The following is a 26252-nucleotide window of genomic DNA, read 5'->3' as shown; positions in this document are numbered from 1 at the left end:
CACTTAAGAGTGAATGCACTTGCAGTCACAGCATTTATATTGCTAACCCAGTTTAGTTTTGGCTTATAGCAGAAAAAAGCTAAGTGGAGATTTAATAAGATACTAAGAACTGCAGATGCTGGAGAACTGATATAACAAGAGGTAGAGCTGGATGAACACAGCAGGCCAAGCTGCATCAGAGGCGCAGGAACACTAATGTTTTGGGTCTGAACCCTTCTTTAGGCCCAAAACGTCAGCTTTCCTGCTCCTCTGATGCTGCTTGGCCTGCTGTGTTCATCCAGCTCTACACCTTGTTATCTTGGAGATTTAGTGATCTGCTTTGATTTGATTTGATTTATTATTGCCACATGCACTGAGCTACAGTGAAAAGCATTGTTTCGCATGCAATACAGGAAGTACATGAGGATAATAGAACAGGGTGAGAAATACAATGTTACAGCTGAACAGAAGGAGCACAAAGACCAAGATCAACATTAAATTTAAAATTTGAGGGGTCCATGCAGTCGTCTAATAACATAATTATGAAGGCTTACACTTGGGTACACGGGGAGAATCTTTTGCCACTGGCAAGAGGACAGGCTATTCTGTTTTAGATAATTCCTCCAAAAAAACAAATAGGGTGAGGTGGAGAGTTGAAATAACTCTACGAACTCCGGTATCCCTTCACCAAGTCACTCTTTATTTAAGATAACAAGTTGCGGAGTTGGATGAACACAGCAAGCCAATCAGAAACAGTTAGATTTCTGATGACGGGTCTAGGCCCAAAACGTCAGCCTTCCTGCTCCCAAGATGCTGTTTGGCCTGCTTTGTTCATCCAACTCCACACCTTGTTATCTCGGATTCTCCAGCATCTGCAGTTCCTATCATCTCTGATACACTCTTTATTTACACATGTATTGTACATGACACTGATCCAGCTCCCTTAGAACCAGCTCCTACAGTGCGCAGAACCCCTGACACTCCAGTTTATATCTGTCAGCCAGCACTCCCTGATTGGACCAGCTTAACAGCCCCAATAAGGGAATTCATATTCAATGGGGTCCACCAGGGTGACCTTGTTACAATCAGTACAGGGAGTTAAAAGAATTATACGCATTGAACTGTTGTTTGAATTACATTGCCTGAAAAAGATCATAGAAGCAACAGTAAGTCTGAAAGAAAATTGTGTGTATATATTTTTTAAAAATGTTGCGTTAAGAAAAAAGAAGAATTGATAGTGAGATTATTTGGATTGCCCTTTCAGAGGGTTGGTATTGGTAGAATGGATTGTATCCTGGTTCATTGCACCAAACAACTCCAGTTACACTTTTCAATGCTAAATGAAACACAGTGACTACAGTGTAGAGTATAATAAAAATTCTTCTGATAATGGTATGTGCAATTCATGCAGAAAGGACCTTACTTTACATATCATTTCTGTAATAGTTTTACCTTCTTAATGGATACTTGAGTTGACTTAATCTCTGTTAGTGGCAGTATTTGTCTGTGAGACTCCAATGTGTATCACAGTGAAAACAGTACCTACAATGTAATGGATTATACTTACATTAATAATTTGTTAGACCAGCTGATGTAGCAGCAGAAATAGATCAAACTTATTAGATTAGAGCAATGTGCCACTGTATAACAAAAGATGCTTTGTTATGAGAAGCAGCTGCTTCGAAACACTTCCATCTAAGTCATGGCACAATGCTGGTAGGGAATGTGGTTTCCTGAATGAGCGAAGTAAAAAAATAATAGATATTGCATACTGATACTAGCGCCAATTCTAGTTTGATTAGGACCTTGCTTAGTTGATCAATAAAATTCTGAGTAATTGCTCTTATGAACAAAGGAGTCAAGTATTAAATATCAAATACTAATACTTCTTCAAAAAAGACAGCTATTCCAATGCATTTAAAACAGCTTCAGAAATGATAATAGAATGTGAGGCTGGATGAATATCTTGGAATTCTCCAGCATCTGCAGTTCCCATTATTTCAGAAATGATATATTGGTTTTGAACACAAACCTGAAATCTACAGGAAATATAGCCTTCTCTGAATCAAAAGAACAAGTACCATTGACCTGCCACTTGTACCATCATCCTTTCCTGATGGTGGCTATCTATTACCACAAAGTCTTTACCTCTACTCTCTTCAAATTGCTGCCTAGATCTACTTAAGAACAGGACGAGGTATCCAGCTCATTTGGTCTATTAAGGATTGATTTATCGATCCACTTTATTTATGTAATCTTTAATACCATTGTCTAACGTCCCTCATAACAGCACAGTGGTTATCCCTAATGCAGAGGTTCAAGGTGGCAGCTCACTACCACCTCCTCCAGGGCATTTAGCTTTGGGAAATAAATGCTGGCCTAGCCAGTGATGTCCATTTCCCATGAATGAATAAAACAAACAAAAAGTTATTAATCCAAATTTTTAAATGTCCAGTCAACATTGAGCTTCAACAATCTTTTTAGATGGGAATGTTTCCAATTCCCTCTACACTCTTACGTAGAGAAGTATTTCCGACATTATTCCTAATTCTCTCAGCTCTTGTTTTAGGGTAATATCCAATTGTTCTGAACTATCCCAATAGGTGAAGGCTATTTGGCCTTCATACAAATTAGCAATTTGCCTTAAACTCATCACTAGCCATCACTCTCTCTTGAGAGAGCCCTATGCTCCTCTGCGATGATGGCAACTTTACCTTTCTCTTTTAACTGGAGAACAGAATTCTAGAACTGCACTTGAGGTTTGAATCACATGAAGAATTCCGAATGTATTTTTTAAACAGCTCCTTAGCCTTTTTCCCAGAGCGGAAAGGGCTATTATGAGGGGGCATAATTTTAAGGTGATTGGAGGAAGGTATTGGAGAGATGTTAGAGGTAGATGTTTCACACAGAGAGTGGCGGGTGTGTGGAATGCACTGCTGGCAGTGGTAGTGGAGTCAGATACTTTAGAGGCTTTTAAACAACTCTTGGATAGGCACATAGAGGATAGTAAAATGTAGGGGATACAGATAGACTGATCTCAGTAGGATAATAAGTAGGCACAACATCATGGGCCAAAGGTCCAGTTCTATGCTGTACTGTTCTATGTTCTGCATTCTATGTTCTTAGTAGTGTTTGGATTCATTTCCATGAAACTTTCAACAGTAAAGATTTGAACCAGCACACCCTTTTGCGTTGAATGTAACATTTAAAATTACATAACATTGATATATTGATGTTTTGAAGAGTAGCATTCATTTCATGTGTGCACAGCTGGAATTTCATAAAACTGCTCAAGGGAGGAAAGAGGACAAAAGAAGTTCCGTGCATATCTCCCAGTCATCAAACATGCGCCATGCAGTGACTGCAAAAACAGCTTCCTTCTAAAGAAAATCATATTTTATCCCAATTTCTGCCTGTCTTTTTTCATTGATCATCCAGCTGAGTGGTGACACTATATACCAAATCAGAGAAATTTGTAACTAGAACATTTTAACACATGGTCCAGTTTGATCCTTACGTAGATGTAGGCAGTAGTTTGAAGAGAGCAGTGGTAAAGATTCAGTGGGAATAGATAGCCACTATAAGTAGAGGATTGATGGTTCAAGTTGCAGATCACTGTTACATTTTCTTTACATTCAGAGGAGGATGCTGTAAGGTTATATTTTCTGTCAATTTCTAGTTTGCGTTCAAGGACAATATATCATTTCTAAAGCCATTTTAACTGCCTTGGGACAGTTGTCTTTTTAAAAAAATGTTAACAGTTTTTGCCATTTTATCTTTCAAACCACTGAAGGTAAGTGGATAATCATTTGGCATAGGATAAATTCCTAAAAACCAAAGTGTACAGACTGTAGTTTTCTACTTCATTTCTGGGTTATGCAAATAGATGCTGGGTAGTTAAAGTTATAATTTAGTTTCAATTGCATTCTGAAATTTGTAATCCTTCTACATTTTGCTGATTCATGACAGAACTCAGAACCAATCAACAGGAATTAATGAATGTCCATCCCAACTCTGAATAACAGTCTCATACTTGATTGCTGCATCCCAGAGTAGACACCAGACTGTCTTCTCTTTTCCAAATTACATTAAAGGTCTATGTGAAAGAGATTCAATATTATGTTCAAGCTGCTTGAAGAACCAGAGAGTGCTTGAGATTATGTGTTTGATTGACTGTTCTACTCAGGAGAAATGTCTGCGACATAATTCGTTATGTGCTCCATCCTGCTAACTAAGAGCAAGATGGGGCTTTTCCAACTGTTGTTATGATACTCAACACTAAATTAAACCAATTTAACCCTTTGACAGCAGAATTAGAGATTAAAAATTAAAGACGGTATTTCAATGTAAATATAACAGCCACTTACTATTCAATTTCTTTCCTCTGCCTCATCCCATCAAGCACATGTTATTGTTTTAGTCTTCATTGTGTATTTCACCCAGTGTTAATCCAACACATATGTAGGATGATGTATATTCTAAAACACTTCTCATTTTGAGACAGCCTTCTGCGTATCCAACAACACTGCCTTTATGTTCAGCAAATTCCTGAAACAATCATTTGCTTTGAGTTGTATATACCATGCTCAACTAAATATAATGGGCTCGATTTTAATTCTGTGAATGCTTGGATTTTAAGTGAGTTAAGGTCCTCCCTCCAATGGGAAGAATTTATAACATCCTCTCGCTCAAAGGGAAAGTAGAGTGTAGTTGAAATGGACAAGATTCACTCCTGGCTTGGTTCCTCCTGACTCTGGATTTTAACATAGCTAATTGTGTGTTCGATGATGACCCACTGGATTCTGGTAGGTGTGCAATGCACAGCACAGATGGCAATTAGTGTCACACTATGTCGATAATTTATTGATGGGTTTTGACCTGGGATTGGATGGAGTCACCCTCAAAGGTTTCCCACAAAGTAGATGCAGATATCTTTTGGCCAGTATTCTATGAGTTCGGGAAAATAATTTTTATGTGGGGTCCATGTAATTCAAGTCCCCTAGTTTAGGGGGAGGCAGGGTGAGGGGGGGGGGTGATCCCTTATCCCATTACCACATGTGGCAACTTTATGAAAACTCTTCCCCTTGTCAGACCAATCATCTACTGCTTAGGAAAGAAATTGGGCTGGCACTGTTCAAATAAAGCCCACTTGTTAAAATTGGTGGACCTTTTGCTTCCCTTGCTGATTTGAGAGATTCACTCACTGAAATAGTTCTCAAAATCCAATCTGCTTTGGCTTAAAATCCACAATGTCATTTTTTTGCCCAACAAACAGCTCCATTTCTGTCTTTCAAAATTTTCATTTCAAGAACTTTTGCATTGTGGCAAAGCTTTACCTTCTGTGTCATTTTATGTAATGTATTTTTAAAAAGGATTCATGATTGATTGCAAACATGAAATCATTGATACACGTAGTGCAGAAGGAGGACTGAAATTTCCCTTTGAAAGCACTCTTCAGTTAGTGCTCTGCTTCATTTGTTCCCCACAGCCATGCAAACCTCAACCTTTTGAGGGTTTACTCAATCTCCTCTTGGAAGTCATTCTTGAATTTGATCCCAACAATCTTGTAGACAATGTGTTCCAGTTCAAAACCCCTCACTCAGAGGAAGAAATCTTATCTCCTCATTCTTTTAGCAATTGCTTTAGGTTATGTCCTCTAGTAACCAACACCCTATCCTGCCCACCGCCTGTCCCCCAACACCAGAAATAGGTTCTCATTACTTACTCTCTCAAAACCCTTTATCATTTTGAAAAGCTTTATTAAATATCCCCTTCACCACCCATTCTGTAAAGAGAATCAAGCCAGCTTCCTTTTCTCTCCACATTGTCCAGAAATTGGTCTAAGCAAACCCTCCATCGCAGTAAACTTCATTGCGGATCATAGAGTCATAGAGATGTACCGCACTGAAACAGACCCTTCTGTCGAACCCATCCTTGCTGACCAGATATCCTAAATTAATTAAGTGCCACTTAGCAGCATTTGGCCCATATCCCTCTGAGCCCTTCCTATTCATGTACCCTTCCCCATGATTTTTAAATGTTATAACTGTAACAACTTCCACCACTTCCTCTGGCAGCTGATTCCATACACAGACCACCCTCTGTGTGAAAAAATTGCCCCTTAGGTCCCTTTTAAATCTTTCCCCTCTTACCTTAAACCTATGCCCTCTAGTGTTGGACTCTCCCACACTATTAAAAAAGATCTTGGCTACTCACCTTATCCATGCCCCTCATGATTTTATAAACCTGTATGAAGTCACCACCTCCCCCCCCACCCCAGCTAACAACGCTCCAGAGAAAATAGCACCAGCCTAATTAGCCTCTCCTTATAATTCAAACCCTTTAACTCCGGCAGCACCCTTATAAGCCTTTTCTGAAAACTTTAAAGTTTATCAACATCTTTCCTATGGCCGGGAGACCAGAATGCAGTCATAGAGTCAAATAACATGGAAACAGACCCTTTGGTCCAACCAGTCCATGCCAACAATGTTTCCAAATTAAACTCGTCCCACCTGCCTGGCTCATATCCCTCCAAATCTTTCCTATTCAAGAACTTATCCAAATGTATTTTGAACGTCGTAACTGTACCTGCATCCATCAGTTCCTTTGGCAGTCTTTTGGCAGATTACAGCCATTAATAAAATGTATTTACAATAGAAATGCTACCAAATGCAAACAAACAAAGACCACAGGACAAAACAATCACAAGCTTGAACTGAAGAACACTTGACAGCCCTTTTGCAACCATTGATAGCCTCTTGGAATTAATTAAAATGTCTTAGTCTGACTACAGTGAATATTAGTATCCCAGCCTTTTGATGCCTGTGGGTTTGAAAGTGCTTGTTTTTAGCCATAGTGACTATTAAAGTCAGAATATGCACAAAGATCTTTTTGGCAAAACTCCCTTCAGACACCAGGAAGACCCAAATGTGATGTAAATTCAAAGCACATTTAACTTAAGAGTTAAATGAATCTTACTGCAATTGTTCATGATATTACAATTACTGCAGGCATTCCCTTTCTTTCACAAAATGCATCTTTCTGCATGAATGCACAGGAAGGGACATTTGTATGGTCATAATTTACTGCTCATTATGTACAAATATTACAGGCTTGTTCTTGTGAACTTGTTTATAAGTTATTGTGCTGATTCAGTTGTGTACATTGAGTGTCGCTCAGGCAACAACATACATTAGTTGATGCTACTATTGTCAGAAAATATCCCAGGGTGACTTGACACAGGAGAAAAATGAATGGATGTCAAATTAACAAAGAATTTGGCCGAAGGTTTATTCAAGGAGATCAGTAACAAAGGAGGAAAAGGAGAGTTGGAGGAGTTCAGAAAGCGGTTTAAGTAATGGAGTCCAAACAATCAATCAATCATGGTCTAATCAGGGTCAGGGCAACTAAGAATTTGTGTCAAAATTGGAGCAGGGGGTCAGAAGATTGAATGATATAGGACTGGAGAAGGTTACAGAGAGAGTGGGGGAGGAAATACAAAACAAAGAAGGAGGACTTGAAATCAAGATGTCGTCGACAGTGGGGAATGACACAGAGAGATGAGGCCAAGATCAGTGGCAAGGGTGCAGAGTTTGTGACAAAGTTTTCTCAATGTTTACCAGGAGAAACAAGCGCTTACCCAAGGCTGGATTTTGTTCAAGCAGTTTGATAGTACAAGGGGCAATGGGAGTACGAGTGAGATCCAAAGACAGAAGCTTTGCAGTGGGGCTTACACTGCTGTTGACCGATAGGAAACCAGCAAACCTGTGTCTGTGGGTTTACCTCACTAAGGAGTAACGTGATGATGAAGAATTTGGGTTGGGGTGGGGAAAAGGGGACAGATATGCATGTATCCTTGGGGAAAACCGAAGGTGATAGTAAATAGGTGAAAAGAGAAACGTCCCTCCTTCCTTCCTCCCTGCTCATTCAAATTATTTGCTAATGCATCAATTGCCTCTTCAAACCAACCAACCGGGCCTGATGTACAATCCAAACACCTTCTAGCCTTCTCATGGGAAAATAATTTACCATCAAAAAACACAAAATTATGACTATCAATCTACTACCATCAGCTTGCTGGCATTTAGGACAAACAATCAACATTGAGAAAATTTTCACCTCTATTTCAAACAGAAGCAGTACACATTTGTTAAGATTTAGATTCAAGTTGAGCAGTAAAATCTTGTATTCTGTTGGCAAAAGCTGAAGATGAAAGAGGCCCATGTGAGGCAGCTATAATGCCAGTAATCAATAATAAACAACACTATGTCAGCAAAGAAACATATTGCAAATACTGTAATGTCATTAAGGATAGAAAGATGCAGGTTCAGCTCATTTTAGCATTAAGATAAGAACATAATGAAACTCAGGAAAGGGAAAAGCTCATTCAAAGCTATGAGTCTTGTGCACTTATTCCTACAATCCAGCATTCACTGTATCCCTGAACATCCCCATTTGTCCTGACAGATATTTCCATGTGTTCATCAGCCTTTGAGCAAATAATTTCTGAAATCTATCTTGCATTTTCTTTTCAGTCATCCATACTTGGGTGGCTTTAGATTCTCCTTTCATTGTTTGAATTGGAGATAGTATTCCTGTAATATTTGCCAAGATAATTCAAAAGAGTAACTTGGCATCCTTCAATGAAGGTCACTTCTAAATCACGTTCTTCTGAGGCCTCAAAGCTTACACTTCTCTAATCTTATTCAAAAGCTAATCTCTTTAAAATTAGAGCTAGGCTATTTGGAGGTGATATCAGGAAAAACTTCTTCAGAGAAATACCAGCAATCTGGAACTTGCCCCCACTAATTGTTGCTGAGGCTGGGCCCCCATTGAAACTTTAAAAATGGAGATTGATTAGATTTAATTTGGTAAGTGTCTAGGTTATTGTCCAAGGCAAATTGCTGAATGAATGATACCAATCACAAAACCAGCTTGGTGGGCTGAATGGCATTCTTCTCCCGTTCCGATAGGCTTGAAATTGGCCACAGTATCTGCACTTATCTCAATTTATTCTTGTTTATTTATTGGGGAAGTGAGGAAAACTGAATACAATGTTTCAAATGAATACAGGAAGTAGATTACCCCTTAGCACAAACCCTATCAGTTTGTGCTGCTTTTCACATGATATATAGGAAGTTACATTAGCCTTTCTAACTGTTCTTTTAAATCCTTTGCATATTCAATGTCATGAGTATACTGTTACTCCAAGCCCTCCATTTTAAAGTCACTATGTGATAATTTTGTCCTTTACATTGTGCTTACGACCTATATATCTATAAGCCATCCCGTAGGTTTTACATTTATCTGTGTTAACTTTCATTTGCCACATCTTTACTCACTTAACTGAATTTTATGCCTAAAAATTCTCCTGAGCTGAGTGTTGTTTGAAAGTTTGACAAGCTTTATAGCTTATTTTGGCATGCAAACCATTGATAGCTATGGGAAACTACAGGATTGCACAGAGAAATTCACCAAAGATCCTCAGACAGCACCTTCCAAAACCCTGACCGCTTCAACCTAGAAGGACAAGGGCAGCAGATATATGGGAACACCACCATCTGCAAGTTTCCCTCCAAGCCACTCACCATCTTGACTTGGAAATATATCGCCATTCCTTCACTGTGACTGGGTCAAAATTCTGGAATTCTCTCCCTAATTGCAATGTGGGCCAACCCACAGCAAGTGGGCTGCAGCAGTTAAGAAGGCAGCTCACCACCACCTTCTCAAGGGAAACTAGGGATGCAAATAAATGTTGGACCAGTCAGTGACTACCGTGTCTCACACATCAATAAATTTTAAAAAATCCTGAACAATTCCCTGAAACAATACTAACCCTACCGCTGCTCCCTGAATTTTATCTCTCAGTACTGACCCTGACTACATCATAATAAATTTTTCATTCCCTTCTATCCTGTATTCTTATGGGCTTTGAGTTGAATTCATCGTATTTCATAAATGAACATCAAAGTAACTACTTTATACAGAATTCTCTAATCTACTTCATCTGTGACAACCTTAAAGACTCTAAGGAGACTATTCAAGTCATGCTTTCCCCTTCTAAATCCATGCTGGCATTTCTTGTTATGGCTATAAAGATGTTCTTATGATGGAATGAAAATGGAAATATAGTTAGCTGGATCATATTGTTACCAAATTTAAAGAAGTAATTATACAGCAATGTTTAATACGATCAGGGCTGGTATCGTTCTGGCCTCAACTCTACTTTCCTGCCTGCTCCCTGGAACATTTAAACATGTTAAGAGCCGAAATTATGTCAATTTCCTTCTTAAATGTATTTAGTGTCCTAGCATCCCCTGCACTCTGGGCTAGTGAATTCCTCAGATTCATCACTCTTTGAAAGAAGTAATTCTTTTTCATCTCTGTTTTAAATTTATTGCCACTTACCCTATGACTTCTCATTCTAAATTGCGCAACTATTATTACTTTTAAAGAACTCAATGCTGGCAGTAGGCTCACTGAAGGCCACAATACAACAGTATTACCCTTACTGCTTCTTCATGTTTAATTATAAATGGTCTCAACATTTTACCTTATGTGTTTGAGTGGCTGCTCAGTAATCAAAAACAGATTTCTGTTTAGCCTTCCTCTCTGAGATACTAAATAAACTCACCATTCCTCCTAACTCCACTGAGCACCTACAACTTTTTCGGCCTCTGAACTCAAGAAACTCCCGACAGTGGTCAGGAAGCCTGATCTGACACTGGTCAGAGCGAAACATATTCCTTTACTGTTCTTATACATTTACGTCAAAACCCTATCCTGCTGTGTCTAGTCTGTACTCATAATCAAAAGACCTCAATTTCCATCATGGCAGTTTGAGAATTTTATTTTCTTTGTTTCAAAATCTGGGAAACGTACAAGCTGGAATCAGTAAAAGTGACCAGGAAACCGTCAGAGTGTTATACTAATGCCCCTTATGAAAGAAGAACTGCCATCCTTTCTCGATCTGGTCCTACTATGACTCAAATCCCAGGTGAAAATGATTAACCTTTAAGCGCCATCTATCAGTGAGCTCCGAGGTAGGACAAAACAACAAAACTGCAATGGCTCAAGAGCAGGTTCCCACCACTTTCTCTGGTCTTATGGGAATGGATAGGAAATGCTGGTCTTTGCTGGTAATACCTTACACTCTTTTTTTTAAAAACAAAAGATCCTGCCTTGCACTTCATTTACCAGAGGTACAATGTGAGTCTAATGTTTAAAGGCCTGGTGCTATAATTTTGTTTTCCTTCCAGCAGGTCACCCATGGAGGTGCCCACTGTAGTGTTTTTGTCTTGAATAGCTATTACCATTTCTTTGTTTATCATTCCTGTAGCAGGAACTGTCGGTGAAGTTAAACAAAGCATACAGGGCCCTTTATTGAAGACAAAACCCTGCTGGTTTGGAGAGTTTTGTGGCCTAGCAGAAGTGTTCTTACCTTTGGGCTCAGAAGACCTGTGTTCAATTCCCACTTCAAGATGCTATGGACACAGAGGTGTTCATTATCATCCATTGATTTAAAAGAAATACTGGTTTTGAGTTGCTTTTTAAAAGTTTCTTATTATTCAATCACAGAATGTGGGAGTCACTGACTAGGCCAGCATTTATTGCCCATCCCTAGTTGCCCTTGAGAAGGTCATGGTGAGTTGCCTTCCTTAAGTGCTGCAGTCCATGTAGAATTGAACTGCCACAATAATGTTAGGGAGTGGTTTAGAGGATTTTTGAATCAATGACAGTCAAGGAACGCAATATCGTTCCAAGCCAGGAAGTTCAGTGGCTGAGAAGGGATCTTGCAAGTGGTGGTGTTCCCGTGTATCAGCTGCCCTTGTCCTTCCAGGTGCAAGTGTTCATGGGTTTGGAAGGTGCTGCCTGAGTATCTTCGGAGAATTGGAGGCTTTACTGGTATTAGCAATTGTGAGGGGATACAGGTTCTTTAAGCTAGCTCAGACTTGCCTTACCAATAAAGGACAGGAATAGTGGTATTAATGAGGGCCCTGGCCACTCAGTTTTGGAAAGCGCATTGACCTTGTTGTTGTGGGGAGTCAGGCGCCCGGATTTTTAATGAACTGCTGCAGTGCATCTTGTCAATAGTACTACAGTGCTGCTCCTGAGCGAACTATACCTTTGTTACGGGAAGTTATAAAACAAACGGGAAAAGATTTGTCACAGAATGTTCAAATATGTCAGCAAAAGCACGAGAACAATATTGCCTTCATGAATAAAGCAACACTCTAAATCTGGTCTTAGGCAAAATCGGCACTTTACTTCGGTCACAAAGCAGAAAGCACAAACCAGATGCTTAGCTTTACACCTGCTGAACATGGATAATTCAGCACCTCCTGTTTGTTATACTTGGTCCAAAACTTTGTAGAGTAATTGTAACACATGGTACAGTTGTTAGCATTCTTGTACATTTATAGTTTACAAGCAAATAAGATTGCTGACGACAGAAGGAATGTGAACCGTGAATTTCCAGCAGCCTGATTAGTGTTTATTCACCTTGGAGTTGCTTCAATAACTTTATAAAATCTAAATTCTCTTGGAGGCATGACTAATGAAAATAAAGTTCATCCCACATATTTTATTGTCAGAAGCAAATGCCTCAGAGGAGCTCTGATCAATAAATATTCATTGAATGCTTTATCAAATTTAACTCAACTAATTTGTAAAGAACTTTTAAGACTATTACAGTTTAATTTTCTTGATCAACCAGTTCTGACATTTTTCTGATAATACCAATAAGATCTGGATAGAAGTTTTAAATAAATATAAAAATTTAGCTGTAATTTTACATGCTTGTAAATATTGATTTTCCAATGTGATTCCAATTATTTCTCACCCTCAAAAAGTGATTTAACATGAAAAGTGAGCGGAAAATCAATCATTATCTTTTAAAGCTTTGTTGGCTTTCTTCATGAAAAACCAAACCAATTAAAGCATTACTTTTGCTGGAAAAAGACACATTCAGTCAAAGTTATGCATTTTGCATTCACCAGGACAATGCAGAAGAAATTTTGAATGTTGAAACGTTAGCAGAGGCACTGTCATACATCAGGTAATGTTAGCTGACAGTTAACGTCCAACTTCTATCTGAGTGCGAAAGAAGGTAAGTTGACAGATTGATCAAAACATTGCCCTCAAAATGATTTTGAGAATGGCTGTAACCCATTTTTTTTGTTGAAATGGTGTAAGTGCTGTGTTTTTCCCTCGGTCTACAAAGAATAGAACTCAGTTATGTTGTGCAACTTTCAGCAGCTTTCCCCCAATTTTTTCTTTATCCTGTACAGAAATCTGAGTTTAATGAATGGCAGTTTATTTGATTTGATTTGATTTACTGTCATGTGTACCGAAGGACAGTGAAAAGCTTTGATTACGAGCAGTGCAGGCAAAGCACAGTAAACAAGGATATACAGATCAGAGGGTGAAAAAAATCTTGGACAGAGGCGTACAGTTTATACGGCACAGAGTGTGTGCTCGGCAAAATCAATGTTAACAAGATCAGGATTGTGGATGTGAGTTTGCTCGCTGAGCTAGAAGGTTAGTTTTCAGACGTTTCGTCACCATTCTAGGTAACATCATCAGTGAGCCTCCGATGAAGTGCCGGTGTTATGTCCCGCTTTCTATTTATCTGACCCAAGGAAACCTAAACAGATAAATAGAAAGCGGGACATAACACCGGCGCTTCATCGGAGGCTCACTGATGATGTTACCTAGAATGGTGACGAAACGTCTGAAAACTAACCTTCTAGCTCAGCGAGCAAACTCACATCCAGAACCTCAACCTGAGCTACAAATCTTCTCAAAACTCACTAAGATCAGGATTATTTAATGTTCGAGAGGCCCATTCAGCAGTCTAATAATGGCAGGGAAGTAGCTGTTCTTGAACCTGCTGTGCGTGTGTTCAAGCTTCTGTGCCTTCTGCCTGACAGAAGGTGTTGTAGGAGTGCTTTACTGGAGTGGGATGAGTCTTTGATGATGTTGGCAGCCTTTCTGCAGCAATAAGCTATGTAAATGGAGTCCATGGATGGAAAGTTGGCTTCTATGATGTTCTGTTGATTGTTATTGCCCTGAGCAGAGCAGTTGCCATACCAGGCTGTTATGCACACAGACAGTATAGTTTCCACGGTGCATCTGCAAATGTTGCTGAGGGTCCTTATGGGCATACCATATCTCATGAGCCACCTGAGGAAGAAGAGGTGTTGTTGTGCATTCCTGATTGTTGCATCTACATGCACCTACCCCAGGACAGGTTATCAGTTATTGTCACTTCTAGGATTGTGACACTCTCAACCATTGCTTTGTAGAGGTAGGGGGCAATGTGTTTTCCTCCTTTCTTTCTGAAGTCAACAATCAGTTCATTAGTTTTGTGGAAGTCATGCATGATGATCGAAAGTTCAGGGGGCTTCTCAAAGGTTGTGTAGCTTAGAGAGGATGGTGATCTCCAGTATATGCAATGCATCATGTTGTAAACTCAACTGACAATACTAAATTGATTCAATGCAATCCTTCGCACACATGGAATTATTTAGCAACCATTTACAAATTGAAGAAATATACTCAAAACTGTTGAGAGTTTTGTAAGTGTGGACTGGTTAGGTAAAGTAAGCCTGTTGCGAACAGTGAAGGGATAGGCTGTTTGATACAATCCACCAGTTTTTGAGATCTACAACTTAGACACCTGGCATTACACTGTCACTGAAACACAGATAGCACATTGCTTACGTGTGTGATAGGCAGAATGTCCTTTTCACTTTGACAGGCTAATAGCATCCAATAAATGGCAAACACCACTCATGTTGCTATTTCATGGAACAGCTAGCCTCACCTACTATTGAAACTTTTGACATACCATTCTTGAGTTACGTGAGTGCTTGGCACCAGGTGTAACATCAGTAATCAGTATCAATTGACATTAGAGTGAGTAGGTCTGTTCTGCCATGTATTGTAATACTTTCAGATACCACCACCCTAGTCTGTTATATTCTCTTGGTCTAATTCATGTCTTCCATGTTCCTTTCTGCATAGTAACTCTATGGTATGGGGTAGAGGATAGATCGTGTGCTTACACTGGAGAGCACTTGTCTTACATTATGAGATAGTTTAATGCATGATTGAATAGGTACAGATTAATTTAACTTACTAGGTATAAGTATAGGGCTCTCAGAAATTGCACGGAAAATATTTGCTATCTTCAAATGTGTGTCAGAGGTCCAAGGACTCCACTGAAAGGTTGAGCTCAATGTAACCTGACCTTTAGAACTAATACCTTTTGTTTTATTCATTCACAGGATTGAGGGCATCACTAGCTAGGCCAGCATTCACTTCTGTCCCTAATTGCCCAGAAGGGAGTTAAGAATCAACTAAATTGCTCTGGAATTACTCAGATGCCAGACCAGGAAAGGACAGCAGCTTCCTTACTGAATGGGATGACGTTTTTTTGAGAATTGACAGTGGCAGACCCAGCAACAGGCTCTTAATTCCAGGCTTTTCTTGAATTCAAATTCCACCATCCGCCATGGCACATCTCTAGATTAATAGTCTCAATATAATGCCACTAGGCTTCATCTCCTCCTACATACGTCAGTTATTACCGGAAACTGCAACCCAGCCAGGATCTGATCACACATACCTTGAGGATTCTTATATGAAGAACATCGTGCCTGTGATCAGTCACTGCTATGAAAGTAATGTTAATATTTGCTTAGTAGTACTGAAATTAAACATTGCTGAAAAACAAAAAAGCGGCACTAGTTCAAACATTTTCATAACGCACTCATCTGGAATGAAATACAAGTAAACTAAGGGAACAATAATTTATACAGAACAAATACAGAAAACACTGGAGAAACTTATTAGCTCTGGCAGCATCCCTGTAGAGCAAAAGCTTTAATATTTCAAATCTGGCATAGTGACCTGATCAATATTTACCACCCAGTGAAAAGAGGTCATTATTGTTTATCTGTGTACGCAACCTTGCTGTTCTCAAATAAGCTGTCGAATTTTCTCTAACCAAGAAGCAACAGTTTGGTCCCAGCTGATGGTAATTCTGGGCATGTCTGATCCTAATGTGATCCTGGCTTGATAGACCATAAGTTTTATTTTTGCTGTTATTTCATGATGGTGTTCAGTCACTGAACATATTCACATGTGGCTGGCAATGTACTTTTAATAAAAGATCAAAAAAAGAGTTACATGAAAGAAATAAAGTACCAACTATGTTACACAACCTAAGAACTATGTGAAACAGTTTTGTGATAAATATCTGAAATAAATATTCAACCCCTTTCCCATCAACAAGACTTTACAGACACTCAAACCTCAGCGAAGGGTTACCATGTCTCATTGCTAGATTGATTTCTTTTGTTGATACATTTGTGATTGTTCCTGGAGCTTTCTTCTCAATGACTTCTGACCACCTTTGGAGGAAACACGTTTTTTTTCTACTGTGTTCTGAACAGTTTTATTATTTGCCTAACATTTAAAAACTCCAAAACTATTATTCATTGACACTGACGTTCAAGATTATTTTCTCTTGCGCAAAAGAAATGTAGGAGGAATTAAAACCGGTTTTAATTTACTGACGCCTCACTCTCACCAATCGCTCACATTGATTCCACTCGCAACCGGCATCCAAAACCCTTTTGTTTTGTATGTACTGGACTGTTCACCTCAAAGATTGAATACATAATTGAAATTCATGCAAACAAAGAATTTCTCAGATGCTTCAGCACAACTCTCAGAAGTCAACAAGTGTCCTGCCCAAGTAAACACACACAATACAGAAATATAAGTCAAACTGAAAGGTATACTTTGTTTTTCCACTAGAGAACCCAGGCTTCCAGATAATAACAATGACAACACACCAGGAATCACAATTGCACAATCTACACCAAATAAACTTTTCATTGGATACTCACTGCTTTTACATGTCCTGAGATCATAATACTGTTAGTACAGTTGATTGGATGGCTGGCTTGCAATGTACAGTAATGCCAACAATGTCCGTTCAATTTCCATACCAGCTAAGATTACCATGAAGGATTCTCCTTCTTAACCTTTTCCCTCACCTGAGGTGTGGTGACCTTCACGTAAAAACATCATCAGTTCAACACTAATTCAAACCTTTTCATAATGCACTCATCTAGAATGAAATACAAGTAAACTAAGGGAACAATAATTTTTTCAGAACAAAGACAAAAAACGCTGGAGAAACACAGCAGCTCTGGCAGCATCTCTGAGGCGTGGTGACCTTCAAATTTAAACACCATCAGTTGTCTCTCTCTAAATGACAGAACAGCCCGTTCGTCTGGTAGATCTACGGCAACATTACAATTGCAAACCTGTCTTCCTTTGACCAAGCGGAGGCTTGGAGACCGCTTTGCAAACCAAGCGGAGGCTTGGAGACGCTTTGCAGAACACCTCCGCTCAGTTCGCAACAAACAACTGCACCTCCCAGTCGCAAACCATTTCCACTCCCCCTCCCATTCTTTAGATGACATGTCCATCATGGGCCTCCTGCAGTGCCACAATGATGCCACCCGAAGGTTGCAGGAACAGCAACTCATATTCCGCCTGGGAACCCTGCAGCCTAATGGTATCAATGTGGACTTCACCAGTTTCAAAATCTCCCCTTCCCCAACTGCATCCCTAAACCAGCCCAGTTCGTCCCCTCCCCCCACTGCACCACACAACCAGCCCAGCTCTTCCCCTCCACCCACTGCATCCCAAAACCAGTCCAACCTGTCTCTGCCTCCCTAACCTGTTCTTTCTCTCACCCATCCCTTCCTCCCACCCCAAGCCGCACCCCCATCTACCTACTAACCTCATCCCACCTCCTTGACCTGTCCGTCTTCCCTGGACTGACCTATCCTCTCCCTACCTCCCCACCTATACTCTCTCCACCTATCTTCTTTACTCTCCATCTTCGGTCCGCCTCCCCCTCTCTCCCTATTTATTCCAGTTCCCTCTCCCCATCCCCCTCTCTGATGAAGGGTCTAGGCCCGAAACGTCAGCTTTTGTGCTCCTGAGATGCTGCTTGGCCTGCTGTGTTCATCCAGCCTCACATTTTATTTCCTTTGACTGCTGTTAGCTCAGCTAATGTAGGCACAATGTCACAGTAAAGCAATGACCTCTCTGATCTGAGAGGTTTAATTTCACTCTGATATACTTATAATCTTTCAGAGACAGAGAGAGAGAGAGAGAGAGACAGAGACAGAGACAGAGAGAATAACAATTCATAATGTTTGATCAGAAAACCAGTATCAAATCTAACCCATATTCCCCCCTTCCCTACCCCAGCTTGAATGTGCCATCTGACATTTCATTGGAAGCTATGCAACCAAAAGTGATTTGATACAGTCAGTTGTGACTGCAGTATCTGGTGGTGTATCATGCGATATGGAAAATAGGTCAGCTCAAGCAATCTGATAGAAATCACATCCAACTTCTTAAGATATTCTTTTTCAGAAATCAGCACATACGGAAAATTTAAAAGGGTGTCATTTTACTCCATCTAACAGCTTGTCTTCTAAAATGAAAATCACTCAAAAAGCTGCTGATACTGCTGTAAATTTAATACTGTCTTCTACAGTTACAATGTGAAACACTGCTCCAGAACAGAGGATAACTAACATCGGACTTTTTTTTCTTATTTTAAGAAAACTCTTATACCTGAATTAAACCATCTTCATTATATTATTTCTTTTTGTTTTGGAATTGGTGTGAAGATCAAATGGGCTGGATTTTGCAATGCAGCTAGCAATATTTAAATCAGTTTAAATCAGGCATTGGCTCTAAGAACAGCTGAGCACATTAATCAGGAGACTGTGACTTCTCCAGAAGCTTTGTTGAACTGGCATCTCAACAGAAGAATTATCATTGTAATACATAAGACAGTGTGAATTTCTTATATTCATTTCATAGACGGATATTAAACTCACCAGCCAAAGTCGCAGCTTGTCTATTCCAGTATAAACGAATTTTATTTATCTGGTAAGTCATAATTGCGATCAAACTATCTCTCAGACCATAAAAATTCAACTTTAACCAGTTTGTAATTTCTTCCCTTCAGAATTAAATTAGTCTGTGATACAGCATAATAAAATTTAAATGCTTTGTCATGCTTATTTTGTCTCTTTCACCTCTCCCACAATCTTACCTTTCTTTCCTCTGTTTCACTTTCTGTGCCTGATTTGGCATTTAATTTAATATATTAACACTTTCTAGTTCAATCGAGGAAAATTGACTCATGATTAGTTCAGGAGATAAAACAGTTGCTTATTGTATTCACAAGTAACACAAATTCCTTGAAGAGATGATGCCGTTAAGTGGTGACTTGCAGGCTTTTCACTGTATTCATTTCAGTATGTGTCAATCAAGCTAATTCGAATTCTAATTCACTTTTTTTAGATTATTGGCAAGCTGCTGCACACATGGGTCAGGTAAAGGCATGCGGATAAAGGCAGTACAGATATAAGCTGGTACCTTATCCTCACCGTTAACTACAAAATACAATATATCAGTAAAATACATGACTAGCCAGAACTATGTGTTGTGTGTTCATAACTCAATAGCTGGCATCAAAATGGCCAAATGTGTGAAAATCCAAGCCATATACAAGTGTACACTACATGAAACAATATATTTTTCAATTCAATTCACCCTGGAAAATAAAGTATGGAAGCGAATAAATATTAAGTGAAACACAATGCAGTATTTTGTACATTGATTTTTTTTCCTCCTGTACAATCCCACACATTGAATTGTCTCCTTAAATCACACATTCCCATCATGAGATGCTTGACTGAATAGCAATTCCTGATCCTCAATGCTAATGGAAGGTCAGATTTTAAGCTGCTTCAAAAGCCAAAACTTGAATTGGAACATTTAATAATATATTGTTCTAAATTTACATCTACATTTTGCTAAAATGGTTGAATTTTTTTAACATATTCCGTAGTTGTCTTCTTTTCATGGTCTGATTGGCCATGAGAATAATGGGTTTCATCTCTATTTTTTTGAAAGTGATTTGTTCATTCCATGGAAACCAAATGGCCAATGGTATTGGAGTCACATGATCACTATGGACCAATCCTCATTCTCATGTCAATGTCCCTGCGCCTCACCCCTGCTTTTCCCCTATCAAACGTTTCTCACCAGAATTTCTCTCCAAATCCTTGATGTCTTTGTCAGACCCAAATAAATGCCCCTCTACGCAGTGACCATTGAGGGCACAGACATTTTGCCTCCTACAAGGCCCACCATATTCGTACCTTCATCAAGCAAGAGTTGAGACCCTCCTGCCTTCTCCAGTTTAAGTCCTCTCACCCAGGAAGAGTGGGCACTTCTTGTTTGGGTAGGTGCCAAAATCCAAATAGAGAACCAGGTTCCTGGCCCAATCCATGTGAAGTGTGCATCCACCATCCTGCTCAAAGCATTAACTAGTAAAAAAAAACTTACTGCAAAAATGAATGGGAAGACACTTAGATCATGCCTGGAACGTCTTAAAAACCATCAGTCCCGTTTTTATTCCTTGCCCTGGCAGTTTATCAAGTAGGTGGAAAGCTGGGTCTCTGCTTGATATTTAAGATTGAATCATTGGTCAAAACTGAAGAACCATCTGGGAATCACTGTTATGGATGTGGATGAAAACAGGGATTACCCATTGGCACTTCAGGGATGAGGAGAGTAACTCCATCCCTCTCTTATACACCCGTTCATTAGTCACTTCACCCCAGTTGCTTGTTCCAACAATTTTTCAGCCCTTTGGAAACCAATTTCTGCCAACTGTTCCACACACAGAAGTTGAAAGTTCCAGCCTACACTGCCACCTTCAGCCATTATGTAGTATTACAAAAATCCCTGGAAGTTGCATTACCTCAAACAGTTACCTTGGACTGCAAATAACCAAAGGGGGATAAACAACAGAAGAACAAAGCAAGAAATGCACAACTTATTAACAGACCAAATGTGGGAATGCTCCCAATTTAACAAGTAATGGATGAAAAATCACATCAACTATGTTACAATTCACAGTGCAGACAATGAGATTGGCTGATTCCTCAGCAAGTGACTTACCCAGTTGGACGTCAAGCGTATTTTGTTGGTTTTCAGGAGGGAGTAGAAGCTGAGGTAGCTTGTCAGTGAGTACAGCTGAAAGATAAAAGGAGATCCAGAGATGATTAAGACATTCCACATGGAACAGGATAAACACATTTGGTATCTATATCATTTAATCATGTCCAGTGAGGGGAGGGAATATTTTTCTTAAATCAAAGAAGCATGAGTTGTCAGCTTTTAGCAGTGAACAATAATCTTGTCTTGTTGGATTGAATAGTGAAGGAAGCTCAAGGCACCTAGTAACCTATTCCTGCTCCTATTTCTTATAAAGGTTAATGATGGACCTCCTCCTAAGATCATAAGAATGTGCTGTGCAACAAAAATGATTATTCACCATCCCCTAACATTGTTTTGGCAATTATTAAAAGCTACATACTTTGATTGCCAATCGTCCTATTAAAACCACTCAAGAATTTTGAATGCCTCAATTAAATCGCTCCTTAAGCTGCTTCATTCTAAAGAGAACAATTTCAGCTTTTTTTAACAAAGCAAATGTTCTGTATGCACCCATATTTCAGTGTATAAGTTTTCGTCATTAGCTTTTCACTGCAGTTCAACATGAGGCAGTTAATTCCTCCACACAATCTGAGTGAGTTTGGTTTGCTCTGGTTTTGCTCCATCTCAGGCAGCAATTGTCATAATAGAGTTACAAAACAGGTACACCTGAAGCTGCAGCACAATTACCAGCTTTAATGTTAAACAATGCGATTATCAGATACATTAAAGATGACTTAATCCATCTGGCAGACGTACAGTTTACATAATGCTGTTGAAATTCTTCACCAAAATAAATTACCTCTGCTGCACAGTGTAATGAGAAGAAAGTGGACTAAATTATGAAGAAAATGTGGCAGCATACATTGTTACAAATAATATAAAATAAGAACTTGCTCCAACACACTAAAATGGCACTGGAGTAAGAGGAAAATGCCCGATCAAAAAGAAAATGGTTGATTGTAATACGACATAGTTTAATGTTGTGTACAAAGTCGAATTTCAGAGGTTGGCAGCTGAATCCAATGAACGAGAGAGAAGAAGTTGCTTTAATAGCCAAAGCCAAGAGGTTTCTGCTTGTTATAGAGGACCTCATGGAAAGTGAAGACTTGATCCACTGTTTATGGTGTCTCTCAAAACAAACAGTGTGAAGGAGAACATATGGCACAATCCTAGTCTCACGTGTGTGAATGAACAAACAAAAAGAAAAAATGACATTGCCTGTCTTGCTCAGTGTAGAAAATTTGGAGCAATGGCAGAGGTTTGTAGCTCAATTCACCCCACAGCCTTAGTTGGACAAATATGCATGAAGAAGCAGTCTTAAGGGCTATTAAAATTTATAATATAATTTCTTTTATAAATATGAAAGCCTTAGATACTTCAAAATTAAATGCAAGTTAATAACTCATGTCAAAAAATACATTCAATTGGCATTTCTGAGTTGTGGCACACACTGAAGCTATGTTAGTGCATTTTGTGAACAGGATATGATTACAAATCTATACTATTTAGCCATGGTGTTAAAAAGGGTCTGTAGTATTGATGAACATTCAAAAGAAGCCTTTTATTGTGTAAAGTGTTTGGTTAAGTTACATAGCCTCTTTAAGTTACACAAGAGGCAACAGTTATAAATATTCCAACACTCAGAAACTCCAGATTATCAGACTCCAGTAGTACCATGGCAGATGCTTGTTGGGACCTCACAGAAGGTCTTTCCTGTGGGGTAACTGCCTGGAATACTTAAATGTATGGTCATTACCCAGCACAGGTGAATTTGTATTTGCAGATGCAATCTTACAATTTGGGCCAACATCTCCCAAGATGTTAGACAGAGATTGATACCTTATCATTGTGCTTTGAAACAGTGAAACCCAGTTCATTGTAATGTACGGTTGACTGTAAATGCTATTAGCTTGGTGCATTCTCATTTGGCACTGTAACTGGGCATTTCTCTGGCTGATGATTGTTGGACCTTGCTTTGCATTTGTAGACTGTCACCCCTTCACATACACTAGTCAGTCCACTCAGACATAATTCATTCAACACAAGGCACTTTGAAACAACGGGAGATGAATGTATGTGAATTCCTACTGTTTTATTGAGACTTCAGAGGAAATGTCATTCAAGTTGGATTCACATGACTGAAAATTTAGGACAGAATTCACAATCTAAGAAGCAATCTGACGAATTGACTGCTCCTAACAGAAGTCATTCCATAAAAATGAACTCTGAAATGCTTGGCTTGAAAGAAAAAGAACTGTAATGTACTACACACATGCAATTATATATGGGTATGTGATTATGATTTTTACGTATCATATATAACACTGTTTCAGATGTGAAAAATAATTTACTTATCAAAAATTTTGTGACTTATGAACCACATTATTCTACAACATAATCTCTTAATTTTTAATCAATAAAATTTCAGAACTATTTTTAACTTTAATTAATACATGGCAATGTCAATTAACCATCCCAGTTATATGCAAAATTCTCAATGAAGTCAGATCTGGGTCTGGGGTTCCTGGTTGACAGGGAATTTGTGTTGTTTATTTTCCCTTTATTCATTCAAATTCAAGTGCAGAATTTATTGCTCATTGGAGGCCAGATAAGGGTCATAGAATCCCTACAGTATGGAAGCAGGACATTTAGCCTGTAAAATTCACACTTACCCTCCAAACAGCTTCTAACCTAGACTCACATCCCCCCCTCCCCCACCCTATTCCTGTATCCCTGCATTTCCCAACGTTAATCCACCTAGCCTGTACATCCCTGGACACTATGGGTAATTTAGCACTGCCAATCCACCTAACTTGCACATCTTTGGACTGTGGGAGGAAACTGGAGAACTTGGAGGGAACCCACACAGACACAGGGAGGATGTGCAAACTCCACACAGCCTGAAGCTGGAATTGAACCCAGGTCACTGGCACTTTGAGGCAATGGTATTAACCACTGAGCCACCATGCCACGACTAACCCTCAAATTGACCACTTTTGCTCTGTCAGTGTGGAGTCACAAGTAGGACTGTCAGGTAAGGATGGGAGATTTACTTCCCCAAAAGGGATTTTTACAAAGTGAACAGCGGTCTCCGTGAGACCAGCATTTCATTCAATTCAGATAAGAACCATCTGCCATGGTGGGATTGTAACCAATGTCCTCAGAACAAAAGCTTAGAGTTTTAGATTATGAGTGACATTGCCACGACATCACACTTTCTCCTGGGTTACGGATCTGGCGCTACGTTGACTGCTCACAGATGGTGTTTGCTGATAGAAGGTCGCCACTCTTCATTCTCCTGTTTGTTCTTTTCCTGACCTTCAGGTGTTTATCATATCGCTGGTGACAAGGTACTGCCCCTCCTTGATGGTCAAGGCATACAGCAAGCGACAGGGCACCATGAATCAGGTACTGTAGGCTCCTCCAAGACAGTCTGAACTGCACAGTGTTCCTCTCCAAGTGCCAATGATATACTCACATGTCATGAGGTGGCACACTTTTATTATAGATAACAAAGTGTGGAGCTGGATGAACACAGCAGGCCAAGCAGCATCTCAGGAGCACAAAAGTTGATGTTTCGGGCCTAGACCCTTCATCAAAGAGCAGGGTCTAGGCCAGAAATGTCAGCTTTTGTGCTCCTGAGATGCTGCTTGGCCTGCTGTGTTCATCCAGCTCCACACTTTGTTATCTTGGATTCTCCAGCATCTGCAGTTCCCAATATCTCTGATACACTTTTATTATAAGTCAGTTGAGCACAACTGAGAAGTGCACTCTGGAATCATCAGCTAAGCTTCAGCTGGTATCCCTATCTTGGCTTTGCTTTGCCCTCATCAGTCAAACGTAGCTGGTACAATGGACTGCCAGCATGATGTCACTGCAACTGCTGCCATGTGAGTAGGGGCTAGCTGTCATGCTTCTCTGCCAACAGATGTTGGACAATGAGAATTGGTTTGGTCTAAATTTGGTTTGCTTCAGAGTGACATGCAAAGACTGTAAAATAAACATGCGCTGTTAATGAGCCCCTGTACCATAAGGTATTTAAAATTCCTTTGGTGGTATGTGGACATTGCTAGCAAGGCATTTAATGCCCATCCCTACACTGCTTTTGGGTTGAGTGTCTTGCTTAGCTATTTTGGAATGCAGTTAAGCGTCAACTATGTCACTGGGGAGCTAGAATCACATGAAACCAGATCAGGTGGGGATGGCTGATTTCCTTCACTAAAGGACATCAGTGAACTGCCCATACTTTTATGATGAGCTTTGATAGTTTCATGGTTACCATTAATGAGAATGGCTTTCAATTCCAGATTTTGTAATTGACATTAAATTCAACTTTCTGCTGTGGCAGAATTTGCACCCACTTTCCCACAACAATCACCTCGATCCCTGCATTGATTGGCCAGAGACAATGTACCAATTCCTTCATCACACATTCCTTCCACCCGCTTTCCTTTAGGTATGGAGTTAGTTGTCTTTGAATTGAGAGTGTTAGTGTCCTCCCTTATCAACAATGGATGCAAACTGAGATTTTACAAATACTTGCAGCTATAGCCTAAAGGCTCAAACGTTCATGATCAGTCATTTGCAATGCTATCTGAGCCTTCTGCATCTGTCGGATTACAACAAGGGCCCTTTCAGTGAAGGACAGAAGTTGCACACGTTGTTCTTAAATGAGGTTGAGGTGAAAGGACTGCCCTGGGTAGATTAGCCATCCGTTGCCTCTCGGCATTCTCCATCTTCTATCAGCTTGCCCTACTTTGCATGGCCTCTGCTTCATTCTTCAAGTCACATTTCAGTTCAAGAAAAGTAGCTATCCATGCATCAACATTTGGGAGCAAATGCAGAAACCTAGAAGTCAGGATAAAATCTTTCAGCAGCTGCCACACTGCTCTTAGTTGACTTTTGTATCTTAAAACAAAGAAGATAGCTTTAGTACTGGTAGAATAATTGCAGTAACTAAAAGAAATCAGCAAGTTACAAACCTGTATGAAGTTACTGAATCCTTTAAAAAGGAGGGGGCTCTTTCTTCCTGCTCAGCACATGCTACAGTATGAGGTGAAGGGAGGTTGCTATCTGAAGAACTGAGGTTCAAAATAGCAGGGCTGAAGATAAAATAGCACAGCCCCAAAACTGACTTCATGGTCTGCCTGGTTAGC

The 26252-nt window shown here is 39.6% G+C and overlaps 1 protein-coding gene across 2 annotated transcripts in view; it reads right to left on the bottom strand.

Moving 5' to 3' along the window:
* Window positions 1-26252, bottom strand: part of il1rapl2 (interleukin 1 receptor accessory protein-like 2) — a 976263-nt gene that overhangs the window by 268791 nt on the left and 681220 nt on the right. For both annotated transcript variants that reach the window (XM_048544046.2, XM_048544048.1), the window contains one exon: window positions 21058-21132. In XM_048544046.2, coding sequence (XP_048400003.1) covers window positions 21058-21132 — 75 coding nt within the window. The remainder of the gene's footprint in view (window positions 1-21057; window positions 21133-26252) is intronic.

The sequence above is a fragment of the Stegostoma tigrinum genome, chromosome 15 (assembly GCF_030684315.1).
Source record: "Stegostoma tigrinum isolate sSteTig4 chromosome 15, sSteTig4.hap1, whole genome shotgun sequence".
Lineage (NCBI taxonomy): Eukaryota > Metazoa > Chordata > Chondrichthyes > Orectolobiformes > Stegostomatidae > Stegostoma > Stegostoma tigrinum.
This window is presented reverse-complemented; position numbering and strand designations above follow the sequence as displayed.